At 42.0% G+C, this 15,182-nt stretch overlaps 1 protein-coding gene across 3 annotated transcripts in view; it reads right to left on the bottom strand.

The window, feature by feature from the left end:
• Nucleotides 1-270: 270 nt before the first annotated feature.
• The window catches only part of LOC146796342 (mitogen-activated protein kinase kinase kinase 3-like), a 436,047-nt gene continuing 421,135 nt past the window's right edge, over nt 271-15,182 (bottom strand). For all 3 annotated transcript variants that reach the window (XM_085628867.1, XM_085628866.1, XM_085628865.1), the window contains exons 16-17: nt 13,529-13,706; nt 271-3,091 (exon numbers count right to left, since the gene is read on the bottom strand). In XM_085628867.1, coding sequence (XP_085484993.1) covers nt 2,863-3,091; nt 13,529-13,706 — 407 coding nt within the window. In that variant the 3' untranslated portion in view covers nt 271-2,862. The remainder of the gene's footprint in view (nt 3,092-13,528; nt 13,707-15,182) is intronic.

Below are 15,182 nucleotides of genomic sequence, written 5' to 3'. Positions count from 1 at the left end.
TGGATCATGGGGGCACTTGCAATAGGCCTCTATGTCGCATAAAGTTAACAACGATGTAATCAAACTAGACTTCTTCCGACAATATGTCTTAAAGTATGCCAACCTTGTGTGAAGTGTGACCTAATAAATATTGCACATCAAGAAAGAAAGAGCAGGGCAACCTCAAATCATACTGGGTGTGGTGGAATAGAACATATAGAAAAAACATAATATTGATATTGCTTTCAGGTTACTGCTAGTGTTACAGAAGTCATAACAATTAAACGCTTAAACATTCAGCAACATCTGTGATATATTTGCATATTTTTCATATCCTATTGATTATTTACATATTTATTGAAAAAAATGTACATTTCAATTGCTCCATCGGGTCAGTCACGCAAAGGTAGGGCCTACTTCATACCCCATGGATCTGTGTTTGCCTTCCCCACCAACTTCAGTTTGGTATGCATTGTTTACAGTGTGGTTATATTTGGCTTGGTGAGAACAAATTACAGATTTTCTCAAATACAGCATAAATCGGCTGATATACAATATCACTCTCCATTATTTTCCCACTCCGGGAAAATTTCATTATCTAAAAAACATTATCTATTATCAAAAATCATATTGCAAAAATAATGCAAATTGCTACTATTATATATTACATGAATGCATTTTCAATACAGTACATATGAAAATGTAAATATATTTAACATTCCTTTCTAAAGTTCCATTATGTACATCAAAACACTGTAAGGTTAACAAAAAAATATAGGCATTGACACCAAAAGTATGATTCACATACATGAAAAACCTCTTGTTACATTGAACAGTTTTTTAAGTATTTCACGCCCAACGTGGAAAATTTAAGTTCCAAACAGCATACCTCATATAGCCCCATCCCAGGAATGACACTGCTCTCTAACTGGATTTGGAAATATAAGAGAAGGTCATGGCTGCACGTTTAGCAGTCATTTCAAAGGCTGGAGAAAAAGTAAAGATTCCATAGCTATTAAGGGGCCTTCTTCAATTTGAAAAAAGTGTTGCAGAATACCACCTACCACCACATTAAAGAAGAAAGTGCTGTTACAGAACACAAAGCAGGAGTCCAACCAGAGGAAAAAAAGTAAAGCAACAGAAGTAGTAGAAAAATTACAGGGCAGACTGAGTATATGCGCAGGGCTAACTGATATCAATGGGGGAACAGTATTTGGAAAGGACCCAGTGTGAAAATTTAAGATAAAGTTAACAATTTAGGGGACATTTGGAGTATGATGGGATGACGTATCGTAGGCAGGCATTATCATGCATTTAAGTTTATTTTCAAGGGTAACAAGATGGATATTTTTATCCTGAAATGGCAACTGTGTCCATGACTGGAGCAGATTTGGGGGAAACATTGTGGTGCCAGGTCCACCATACCATATCATTGTGTTCCTGTCGTCACTTACATTATTTCCAAGGATAGAATAATCCAATGTACTTAACAACCAATATAAGAAGGCAAATATAGATCTATATTCTCTTTAATGGGATACAGAGGCATTGCTATTGATAGTGCAGCAGGTGAATGGGCACCAGGGCCCAGGGTGTGCTGGGCCCACTACACCCCAAGGAAGGGTAGCTTCATTTTCCTAACTTGCATTAGGGCCCACTGCACTCTTACCATGCCACCGCTGGCATGAAGATTGTACTGAATAATTCTGCAGTGCTACCACTGCTGCCGCCCATAAACCTTAGACAATGCATAAGTGCATATACCTATGTATTTTGTTTAGGCATGACTAAATGTGGATGGGTTCTTTTTATCCAGTCGGCCTGTAGGCAAGATGTAGCAGACCAACAGACACATGCACACGGAACTGCCACGCAACCCATCACAAGTAATGTAAGCCTGAGACGCATAAGGCAAATCAAACATCACCCTGTGTACAAACACAAATTCAGCACATTGATTTTGCATCAGCGATGAGTTTCAAAGACTATTGTATTCTTCTGGGAACTGTTAAAGGCACGAATGTGTTTGAAGCATTTACCGAACTGCTGAGAAGGTTGAAAGACAAGTAAAAAACATCTCCCCATGGAAGCTTGTGAGGAATGGTTTCTAGAGGGTCTTTAAAGGCCAGAGGCTTCAGTGGAAGGTGTTCATGGTCCTTGGGCTTGATGGAAGTGCATGTCTCAAACAAAAAGCCATACATGAGCATCAGAGTTTCCAGCATTTGCTATATTAACGTTGTCTTATAATGTCAATGGAAGCTCAAGCTAAATGCTATTTGTTTTTACGTTCCCGAAAACTGATCAGCCAGACAGTGATCTTCGAACAATACCAATGCCATGTTTGTGTTTTGGGCTCTAGTGCTCATTTCTGCCTGCCCACTCGTGTGTTTCGTTAAAGTGAGCCTTTTGTCTGCTGAAATCACAACAAAGAAGTCCACTTCAAAGACAGAGACCAGACCATTCAACAGTAACCTTGACTTTTCTTCTTTATGCCGACCATGACGTTCTCCGTGTCTGCGTGGATTGCTTTACACAGCATCACTCCTGACCTCCTGTGTTCCTCTGGAAATGCAAGCGAAACTGGCTTCCTTTAATCTATATTTTTAAAAAGTGTTGCTCTGTATGTGAATTTTCACAGGTGTAAACTATGGATTTGAGATTTTGCCTCACTCCACACCAATCACGAATGATGAAACTGTGACGATTTTTCTACCCTGCCCAGAATCAACCAACTCCACCGAACACACTCAATTTGACTGGCCTTTGGGTTTGTTTCTCAGATGAGGACGAGTTGGCATTTGGGTCTCATGAGTGATCAAAGACTTGTGGATTACCAGAGGGGTGCCTTTGTTTTTTTACCCTTCCTATTTACCCCGTAAGCATCTAAATGGTGCAGTTCACAAACGGGTGCCTCAGAAGTTCTTCTGCCGTAGGCCGCCTTTTCTCCTCCACAAATGTCTGTTTCAAGAAGTTTTTGCAGTAGTCTGAGGCACAGTCTGGAAGCTTTGGTTTTGTAGGTTGAGTTGCAATTTTGAAAATGGCCGCCATGGCTTCATATTCGGCCCAAGGTGGCTTCTCTGTTAACATTTCCACCACGGTGCATCCAACACTCCTGCAATGACAATGTATTTGAAAGAGTTTAGGTAACGGCTTGAAACATCAATAGCAAGGAACATAGAAGTAAATAATAAATTTATACAGCCATATATACTAATTTTATAGATAATCAAAGCATGAGTTGATCCACTGAAATCTGAATTTGTGAGCTTAAAGGAACACACTGATCGATGCAGGAGGTACTTTAATTATGTATATATATATGATATTTGTACAGTGCAAGCAAAAAAGGCTTGTGAGCTCACATACAAACCACAAGTCTAATACATTATTTCTGCTGGTATCAGTGTCTTTTGCTACCACACATGTTTGCATATAGTGGCCCTGTGGACAACTTCCAGGATCCAGAAAGCACGTAAAGTTTTTTTCTATTAGTTATAATTAAACTGAAAAACAAAAGAAATATGTATTTATAATAAGTGTTAGCAGGAGTGAGTCTCTGCCATGAGCGGGAGGAACTTGAATTCCAAAAATTACAATGACTACTGAGGGAGAACCTGCAACTAAATATCCTAAAAGTACCTTCAATGTATCTACTGCCCAGATCTAAACCTTCACTTTCTGGCCAATGTGCTAGAAAGCTGTGTCTAAACCAAACTAAAACAATTTACGAACAACCTTCTTGACCAGCTATAGGGCAAGGTTTCAAAGTGGGTAGCAGTAATGAGATGGTAATACTTCAAATTATCGATGATGCTCTCTTTATCATGGACAAAGTGGAGTTATGCCTTCTCACCCTTCTCGATATCTAGTTGCATTTGACAATGTCAACTATCAGACCTTTCTCAAGATTACTGAAGAGAGGATGGATCTGCCAACATCAATAACCTGTTCCAAACCATAAAAATTCTAAATAGCACTTCTAACCTCATTCTACTTCAACAACCTGCCCCCCAATTATACATTCTCTCTCCCACGCTTTTCAATTTATAAATGGAACGTCTGGGGGCGCCCCCCTAAACAACTTCTACCCAGAAAACTCTCAGCTTTACCTGAAAAATTCCTCACTCAAGGACATTGAATTTCTTGCTCAGACTCCAGAAAAGATGTATGTCTCACCCCCAACTCAAACTGAACCCCTGAAGTTGGCTTTGTTACTCATCTCTCCTCCTAACAGCTCTTTCACAGTCTTGGCTAAACGCTGACAACATGCTCACGTGCCAACCCACCGTCATCAGTTATGCTAAATCTCTGATTTCCAACTAATAAAGAACCCTTAATCTCCAATCCCACATAAGCAACTTAGCAAAAGGAGGTCAACTACAAGTTAAACCCCTGCATAAAATGAAACATTTGCTCCCACCTGAAGATTTTAAATATATTGTCCAATCCCTAGTCTTTGCCATATTAGACTATGGCAACTTGCTGCTATTGGGTATCCGTAAACTCTACCTTGCTCCCCTGAAAGGAGGGGTGCACTATGCTGCTAGGCTGGCTTTGGGTTCCAGGAAGCACTATCACTTGACAGCTATTTTCATAAACTTGAACTAGCTCCCAATCGAAGAAAGAAGAATCTTGAAATTAGCACGTATCTTCTTCTAATCTCTAAACTTGAAGATCCCGAACTATCTGTAAAAAAATAGCTATTACTGGAGGAGAGTGCCTCCTGTGCAGCACCAACACCCTCTTACTGGATATATCAACTGCAAAAGAAACTTTTAAACAATCTTTCTCAGAAAGTACAAGTGGAACTCCATTTCCTTATCAATCAGAACAAATGTCACATCTCAGGTATTCAAGTCTGAGATGAAAACGCTACTAATTAAACAATTTCTTCTAAATAGGCCATGTCACCTTCTCCACTGAAACTGTCTCTCATGGGAAGTGACTGAAATTGTCAGCACTTGTCTTTATGGTTGGTGTTATTTATCAGGCTGAGTAACCTACATATGGCTTTATGCCTCACTCATTTCAAAGTGAAATTATGTTTCTATATTTAGTTTTCTGTTATCATGACTGATGTTCTATCTACGTTGAAAGTTTATAAAGTGGCGCAACACCCTTTGGACTGTGTTTGTACCACTTCATATGAACATTATGTTTATGTTAAAGTATACAGTTCCCATCTCTGCTGATATTGTCTATATAACTTGAAGGTTTGTAAAAGACTTTGACACTCTTTAGGTCAAGTTTGCTCTATAAATAATCTTAGCACACACACCCCAAATTCATGCATAAATGCAGCCTCATTCTGTACATCAACACCTTCTACATTTTTCGCCAAATGCTTTTTCATAAGATATTCCAACCTCTTGCAGTAAATCATTATATGCAGCAAGCTTTCCAGTACTGCATTGTATTACAACATTTATATACTCCTCACATCCTCTATGTGTGGCGCTGAAGTGCTTGCCTACTTGGGTAGCTAGCTACCCCATGTATGGTGTGTGGATGGAAGAGTGTTGTCTTTGTTTAGAACTCATGTTGGTAGTGTTTCCATATCATGCATGAGGACCACCAAGGTGTGGTTCTATTGTTATGTGATGTAGCACTTAGCAGTGTGATGGATGGGGAACTGTGAGAGACAGGCGTGCAATTTATGGTTTTCAGTAAGCTGGCAGCTTTGAACAGCTCTGCAGGTCCCTAAATGATATTTCTTATTTTCTTAGTTCACTTAGCTGGTTACTGCAATGGGTTGTCTATTATGAGACATTCTGTTCAAAGTTTCTGGTCCTGAGAAGGCATAAGTTTAATAAAGACATGAATCAGTGATCAGCTTGGATGGCATATCTGATTGCCATTGTGAGATATCAAAAGGCAGTTGTTAGACCTGGCATACTTAGGGTGGTCCTCTCCTGGACGTTTTGCCGTCTGCCTCCATGTTTTGCTGATTCTTTTGTTGGCCTTAGGACTCTGAGCACTTTACCACTGCTAACCAGTGCTAAAGTGCATGTGCTTCTCCCCTAAATACGATGACATTGTTGTATACCTGATTGGCAAATTTGTTGTACAATAAGTCCCTAGTAAAGTGGTATACCATAAAACCCCGGGCCTGTATTTCAAATGCCACTATTGGTCTGCAGCACTGATTGCACCACCCACAGACGTAGCCTTTCAAACCTGTCTCAGGTCTGCCACTGCAGTGCCTGTGTGCGCAGTTTACTGCTACTTCAACTTGGCATTTAAAACCACTTGCCAGGCCTTAAACTCCCCTTGTACTACATATAAGTTACTCCGTGGGTAGGCCATAAGTGACCATAAGGGTAGGGTACCATATAAGTAAAAGGTAAGACATGTACATTTATGTGTTGCATGTCCTGGTAGTGACAAACACCTTTTTCATTTTTCATGTCTGTGAGGCCTACCCCTTTCATAGGCCAGCACTGGTAATTGCTTAATATACTTTTAAGCTGTAACTCCTGATCAGAGAGGAGTAGCTTTTTCATATCTTTGGAATGGAAATGATAAATCCTCCTTACTGGTGAAGTTGTATTTAACATTACTGTTTTAGAAATGCCACAATTTTAAAGTGGACATTACTCTGCACTTACTGATCTATGTTCCTGACAGCCTGTCTCCAATACACGTCTGGGTTGGGTGACAGATACAGTTTGTGCATTCCCTCTAGACAGGGACAAACACAGGAAGGTGAGGCGCATCTGCATTCTAAGCACTCATCTGAATTCATCTGCATTCTGATGGGTCTTCCTGGGCAGAGAGGAATGGGAGGGGTTGACACTTACACTACAATTGGTAGTGTCTGGTCCACGCACAAAGCACTGATTTACCCCCACAGATAGCCAGGCAGACAGGACTGAGTTGGAAGGGATCCTTGTGCCCTTCAAATAGCTGTTTTGACGTCACCCCCTATATCAAAGGCACTTTTTGGGGTAAGTACTAGGTCTCTTACCCCCTGAAATCAGACACTTCTGGATCTTGAAGTGAAACTCTGTCAGAAGGACTGCTGTGCTGCTTAATGGGCTCATCTGTGGACTGCAGATGTAGAAGGCCTACTTTTCTCTTGTGTTGCCCTGCCTGCTGCTCTCTGACTCTGCTGAAGGAGAGCTGCACTCTGCCTTCTCTCCAAGTGATCTCCAATGGCTTGCTGGCTTGCACCCCGTTTTCTGATTTCTCAGGGACACAAAATATTTCCTGCAATCCTGCTGGTGCTGCTGGACTCTGGCTTCTGTGAGTCCTACCCTTACCTGAGGTGCCCTCTCCAAGTTCTGGGCCTCAGAAGTCGGTTTGCAGCTGTTTTTCTAAAATACTGTTGCATCGTCACCTTTACATCAATAGGAACCAACGCATCACCCTTCAACGCCGACACAGAGGCTGTTCAACGGCAGCGGTTCCACAACCTGCACAGCCCGATGATGACGCTCTGCGCGGCTCGATGATGATGTTATGCGCAGCTCAACAATGATGCATTGCCTTCACCTCAGCAAAGCTAGATGACGATGCAGCGACCCGACTGCATGGAAAAGATTGGTGCATCAAGCCTTCAGCGTTGGTGCTTTGCTCCATCCAAGGTACTTTCTCAGCAGGACCTACGTGGGTCCTGTAGCCGGCCTTCCCCCCATCGCGGTCGGCCTGAACTTTGGATTTGCACTGGTCCCTCACAACCACAAGTAACTTTTTGATGGCTAGTCACTTCTAAGCACTGTTTTTTAATTTAATCTTCAAAAAATCATATCTCGACTTCTAGTGATTGGATTTTTCTAATTTTGGCCTCACTTTGCTCAAATAAATATTCTCTATTTTTCTAAAACTGGGTGGAGTCTTTTTGTGGTGTATTCATTGTGTTACTGTGTGTGTGATGCACAAATACTTTACACATTGCCTCTTTAGATAAGCCTGACTGCTCTGTGCCAAGCTACCAGAGGGTGAGCACAGGTTATCTTTTAGTGTGTATTTCGCTTAGCCTGACTAGAGTGGTGGCTCTTATCTGGCCTGGATGAACACCTCAACCAACTAGGAATCCCATTTCTAACAGCAGTCATAACATGTAACTAGTTGGGATCCTTTGTGGTACCTATTTACAAAAGTGGCATATGTCTAGCCTCAGGATCTCTCCACCATTGCCCCGATGTATCAAGAGTATGACTCAGACCAGAACTCATACACAAATATTTTACAACTAGTTGAATTGGAAAAACAATCATAAACGTATACTGAATTTATATTTCTTATAATAGAGCATTTAAGAAGGTTTGATGCTACGGCATTTAGGCCGCCCAGGAGTTATCATACTCTGACTTATTTTATGACCGCCAATTTAAAAATTGAGAGTCCTCGGATCGTATCACATAAAATAAGCACTAAGAGCGCTAAATTAAGAAACAGTCTCTGCCACAATTTTGTCCGACTGTTGTCATTTGTAGTTTAACTGCTGAGGCATCGGTATTTTACCACTCTAGACAGTGGTAAATGGTTGCTTATAACAGAAACTTTCAAGTCATGTGCTGCTTTTGGCTGGAAACATAGCAGCCTCTTAACATATCCAAAGTAAACAACTGGGCATAACTCAATACCATACAAAAAGCAACAGTAACAGCACATTTAAAACATAGCTGGGCATATCAGAGCAAAAGAGAGCATAGCACGGCTACCAAAATGCAACACAATACAAATCATCCTTCAATAATGCAGCACAAAAACAGAGTAGCACAAAATATGACAGAACGTATCACCACAAAAACAAAACGCTGCACTCAAAATTACCATATTGCCACGCTTTTCATCAAATCAGCTCTGTTGATATCTATGCTACAGTACCATCCACCAGGGCATGCCTGATTGAAAACCGCCTTGCTATAAAGTGTTTAGGTGCTTTTGCCCGACTTGATACTAATCTCTAGACCTGACATGCATGTATTATAACTGGGACAACCTTGCTATGGTAGAATCTGCTACGTGGGTGAACAGATCCACCACCAAACGTATTAATAAAATACAGGATACAATATAGATTCCCTTCTATCTTCATGAAAAGGGAGCCATGTGTAACTTGCGCTCTATCCTGATCCCAAGTTTGTAAAATCATTAACCTGTCTCCACTCGGGAACCATTCATGCATAAAAAAACACTGAAGGATACTTGCCAAAAAATGAAGAAGAAGACTTTTGTCCTGATTAAATCGAGAGTACAGTTACAGAGACAGTCAGGGGTTCAAGCGCCCTATGAAGCCTCATGGCTGCTTGATTTAAGATCATCAGCATAGAATAGCAGATGAACTCACCTCACGCCCAAGTGCAGGTAATCCAAGGTGGTCTTTGTTGAATGTTGATAGAAATCTCTTAGGAAAACATTAAAGAAATTTGGGAGCTAGATCTAGAATACTGCCCTGGCGCACCTCGCTATTATGATATATACTCTATTGTGGGTCCAACAGCAAGGACCTACATTCATGGTTGCCAAAGTGTGGATATGTAACTGTGATAATCTATATTCTAGATTTGGAGGGGGGCCCATGGAGCTCATTCTATGTCACCATTGAGCTCTGGGGACAGTGTCAAAGGCTTTCGAAAAGTCTATAACTGCACAATCCAAAGAGGATGCCCCTCACCATGAAACAACCGCCCATCAAAGTTACGCCAACATCACTGGGTATTACTGCTGTTGGACAATTTCTGTAGCACAATGGGCCAAATCAAATTAACACCTGGGTAGTGCTAATTTGCAAAATACAAATGTAGAGGCAAAACAGGATTGGCTGCTACAAAAGAATAAAGAAATGTAACTCACCCTTAAAATTTGCAATACGGCCCTAAATACGATCCCGCAAGCACACTATGGAGTCTTGCCCATTAATGGTAGCACTCCAACCCTGCTCCTGCAAGCGCTATGTAAAACATGCTACATGCGTTTCTATGCTCTTTAGAGAGTATGTACAGATATATATGCAAGTGTTTGTATTTTGTACGTACTAAGGAGTCTAAGCTAGCAACTATGCTTGTAACCATATAGTTACATCGAAGATTCTAGAGACGCATAATGCCCTTCCTCTAGTTCCTATTATTCAATATATATAGACACACACCTTATCATCTTCAGATCCATTTTACTATATGTTCTGATTACACTTAAATTCACATAATGCCTACAGCACACGTCACTGAATGAAACAAAACGTTTTCCCACCTGAACCGAGAAAAAACAGAAATCCTAAAACTAGAAAAGTCAAACCGCAGCATGCATTGCTGCAAGCGGCATGGTCTCGATTTAGCCTTGACAGTGGATTTTCTCTTTTTCTAATCACTACATTATATTTTTCATACTTTTATGAGCACGCAACCTACTCCTAAGTAGGTTTTCAGCACACCAACTGCTGTCTCGTGCTGATATATCTAGTCACAAGAGCTGAAAAACGTTTAAGCTGAGGGTTCACCAAATGAAACACATATTGTGCTACTGTACTGCTCGATTTTCCCGGCCTTTCTTGTGTTAAAGAGGGACCAATATGACTTCAGTCTCTTTCCATTCAAGTTTAAGGGTTAGAGTAGTGTATAGAGCCTATTTACTAGGCACTTCGACATGATCCTGTGTTCTTCCCCATAGATCAGGGCTTGCACACATAGCCTAGGGGATAGATTCGTTAGTATTAGGGGTAACCTGTCCTGTAGTGAGGGTATTTCATGGAGCCGTGCTGAATTCAGGCCTGGTAGGCCTTAAACGGGAGAGACTCCATCTTTCCTCCTGCTCTGGCAGCTTGGGATGTTTCTAGGTCATAGGCAGTGTTTTAGTTAGGAGGTGTTATTCGCTTGGAGAGAACCGGTTCAGGCCGGCCCTTATCGAAGGATTGTATTTTTCTTCATGCCGAAGACACTACATCAGGCCGGCCGGCTGGGAACGTGTCCTTGGCACGGGGAGGTACAAGAATTTGGTGGGCGGCAGGTTACGGGCTGGAATTTTCCATGAGGAAATGCACATCTATATTAGTAAAAGTTTGAGGCAGATACTGGCACTTGCTTTTAGTCCATAGGCGGCACCTGGCCGTTAGCAGTAAAGCTGCTACTTATTCCAGGGAAGACAGATGACAAACTTGGAGGTGGAGAAAAACCGAGAAATAGATATTCCAAAGAGAAGAGAGTAGCCGATGAGGAAGAGGTCCCAGTGACTCGGAGAGGGAGACGGGAGTAAACCCGTGATTGCGGAGGTGTGACTTCCAGGCGAAGCCGAGGCGCAGACGAGAAGGGAACCTAGATGACCATTGAGTGCAGGCTACATACGACCAAGGTGATGTCAACCCCTTACTATTAGAGTGTACAACTTAATCTTTCACTTTTCTTTGCAGGTTATGTGATATGTATTATGTTCCGTGAGTGTGCATGTAATAACTAAATAAAGTATTCAGTTTGTAGTAAAGCAATATGTGCTACGTGTTCTTGTGTAAGAGGGTAACCTATTCTTCTAGTCAGCTGTGACTTGACATGAACAGATGTTAATCCTGATCAGGTAGGTGGTAACTGAATAAGGAAGAAAGGAGCCCCTCGAACTGGGGAACGGGTTGTGCTCAACTAGCCGTCTTTGTGTGATCTGATACATAGTAACACTGATTCCCTTGTTGTTAATTCCCTTGTTGTATGTCGTGGTAATGATAGGATGAACTCGTGCTAAGGCTGCCGTCTGGGCAGGAAGTCCTGGGTCTGTTTGGGACCGCGAGGCTGTGGCTGCCGTCTGGGCAGGAAGTCCTGGGTCCGTTTGGGACCGCGAGGCTGTAGCTGCCGTCTGGGCAGGAAGTCCTGGGTCCGTTTGGGACCGCGAGGCTGTGGCTGCCGTCTGGGCAGGAAGTCCTGGGTCCGTTTGGGACCGCGAGGCTGTAGCTGCCGTCTGGGCAGGAAGTCCTGGGTCCGCTGGGACCGCGAGGCTGTGGCTGCCGTCTGGGCAGGAAGTCCTGGGTCCGTTTGGGACCGCGAGGCTGTGAGGTCTTGGTATACATGTATGTAATAGGAATTCCCTGTCCTTAGGTGGTATATATATGTGGTTATTTAGGTGTAAATAGGCCCTAGGGAGGGGGTAACGTTCTGGTTTGGGTTAGAGAGGCTCTGTTGAGCGGGTTCCGAAAACCCAAGCAGAACAGCTACTTATTTTACTTGTCCCCGCTGCTTGCTCTACCATGTGTTGAGAACGACTGCAGAATATAGTAGAAGAATAAATAAATAATATCATTTGATGATATGACAGCTGCATCTAGCAGACATACAGTTCTCTTGTTGCTGATGCATGCCAGGTACCAAGAGAGCTGCCTTTTCTTGGATCACACTTGACTGGCTGCGCTATCATGCCAATGCAATCATGATATGGCCCACACATATTATTACAGGTCAAGAAGACCTTCTAAAGTGCACTTTTAAAAGCAGGTACACCCACCTTTTGGAAATTCCTCCTTTTAAGTCAATGAATGGGTCAGAGATTTGCTGTGCGGTCACGTCAGACCTGGAAACAGACTCTGACCACATCTGTGAAAGGCTTAAAGAGCAACTTTTCACTTGATTTTCTAGTGTTCTCTCCAGATGTCAGCATTTCTGTTTGTAAGGCTGGTCCCTAGCGACCACAGCTATAAAACAGAATACAAAGAAGGCTACTTTGCTGGTCAGTTTTGCTGTCTGTAGTTATTGTTTTAAGGGATTTAATAACCAGGTATTAAGATGGTCCTTGGCTAGGGCTGATGATGATCAAGGTATGGATCCTCAAGTGGAGTAGAATGGATTGCTCAATAGCCTAAAAAGTAACTTCAATTAGCAGAAAGAACTACATCCCATTTCTAGTTTCAAAGACCACCTACAACTGAGAAACCATACACTCAAAAGAGAGGAAAGAAATGGGCCAGCGTTGCCAGAAAGTGGAACAGTTCGACTGTAAGGGAAGCCAGTCCTACTCCATGGTTTCATGTGTGATGTTTGTAGGTTGTGGTCCCTGCTAAGATTTGGATTACAGAGAATCCAATGCAACAGTTGAAGCACCATCACTCACTCACTCAATAGACTATTGCTTTTTAGGTCAATCATATTTCCAGGACAAGGATAGTGGAAAATGCAGAGGGACCCATGCAAGAATGCAACAGTTGAGAGCAGTTTTAGTAGTCCATGCCGCCGGTTATATCACATAATTCAAAGCCCTGAGGAAGTCCTGTGTGGACGAAAAGCGTAGGCTACTGAGTTTTATCTTTCATTCATTGATGTATTTTTCATAAGAAGAAAACTGAAGAAAGAAAATTACAACATACATATTGATTATTTGCTGCATGCAAATGCACTGTGAATATTGTAGTTATGAACGGGATGCAAAAAACTTGCTGAATTTCAAATGCATCTTACTTAATATATCTACTAATCTTGAGTGCTGAACCATTGCTTGTAAATTTGAAAAGGTGATTCAATTATGTCCACTGAGAAAAAAAGATGATTTTGAAGGACAGTGGGATAAAAATCAAGGTCACCTCTCTGACCATTGTTAGTAGACAGGCCTGGAGAGGGAAGGAGACATGCCTTACCAGACATCTGCTTTCCTGCCATATCCTTCTCCACTGATCACCTCCGGACTCATCCAATATGGCGTCCCTGTGACAGATTTGATTCCAGTTCCGGACATGCAGATGGTTTGAATGCGTTTCCCAGCACCAAAATCTCCAAGCTTCACATTTCCGGCAGAATCTCGCAAAATGTTGGCCCCTGAAAAACATACACGAGAAGAAAAAGTGAAATCAGACGATGTTTCCTAGTCTTCCAATGAGCATTTGATGAAATCTGATTCATGATGAACAAATAATGTCTCGCTCCGCCCACTATCCTGGAGAATATTGGTTCACATATATGAGATTTCATGAAGCTAATGCTCTATCTTGAAGTCTGCAACAAACATATCCTCCCAGCTGGTATACTTGCCAATGTGGGTCTACATCTACTACCTAGCTTAGACCAGCCAAGGTGAGCAATGCCTACCTATGCTATCTTACAGGCTTTCATGGTTGGTGGAAAAATTGGATATGGCGGTCTGTGACATCATCAAGTGGCGGCCTCTGCCAGCCATGTAGGCAAAAGCAGAAGATCGATAGCTGTACATACAGCTGTCAGGAGTCCATATTCTCCACCATCTTTCAGGATTTCTCCTCGGGAGAACTTAGCATAGTAACACAAAAGATCTGTGGGGTTGGCAGGCATGGCAGGAAATGGACACCTTTCTTTTTTTATGTGTCAGTAATATATATACATATAACAAGTATACATTCAGCCACTCAAAGTGTGCTGAAGGTCAATGGTTAAGTGATGTTGTGTACCTTAAAATGTGTTCAGCGCAGAATGTGTAAAAACTATGCGGGCAGAGCCGTTAAGTAGCCTGGTTTATGAAAACTGAGTGAGTCAGGCTGTTTTGGATCTGATAAAAAAGACCTTGTATGAAAAAATAGTAGTGCAAAATGAATGTTTTGAAGTCCCCTTGGACAAATAGTACATATGGAATCAAACTGAGGTGCTACATTTATTTGGAGGCTTGATTTAAAAGCAACATTTCACACTCTTGGATTACACAACTGTGCTGAACAGGAAGTGGTGACTGAAGTGTTCAACAGAGCATTCATATGGATGGATTATTTCCCCAAAGACAAGAGGGCATAACTATGCAGTGGGCCTGCTAATTCTACCATCAAATGCTTTTCCTAAAAGTAAAATAGAAAATGTATAGTCTAACCATATATGATGAGACATTGGGTGTGCTGTACATCTTCCTCTCTTTGGGCCTTGTTTAGATTTTGGAAGACAGGGTACTCCCCACAAACGTGACAGAGTGTCTCGTCCACCAAACTTGCCGTTGTCCCACTCCAATTAGCATCGGGGGACCTGCCACGTTACTGCCAGCAGAGCCTCCATCGGCTCTACTGGCAGGAAACTTTGACTGACAGCCCAGCTGACACTGGGTTGCCAGTCAATAAACATCAGACCATCCGACATCTTGAGGGCGAACATTTGGATCCTGGTTTTCTGTTCGAGACCGCCAGGTACAGTCATGTGGTCCTGAATAGGAAAAAGGATAACTAACCCCCACCAGATGGGAGAAAACTGCAAGAATGCTAAGGACATCTATGTTTTTTTTAAAACAAAAATAACACACCTGTGTGAGTTTGGTTTTGAAAAAAAAAATGCTTTGTTGTG

The sequence above is a fragment of the Triturus cristatus genome, chromosome 10 (assembly GCF_964204655.1).
Source record: "Triturus cristatus chromosome 10, aTriCri1.1, whole genome shotgun sequence".
Lineage (NCBI taxonomy): Eukaryota > Metazoa > Chordata > Amphibia > Caudata > Salamandridae > Triturus > Triturus cristatus.
Note: the sequence above shows the minus strand (reverse complement) of the source record. Positions and strands in the feature narration are given on the sequence as shown.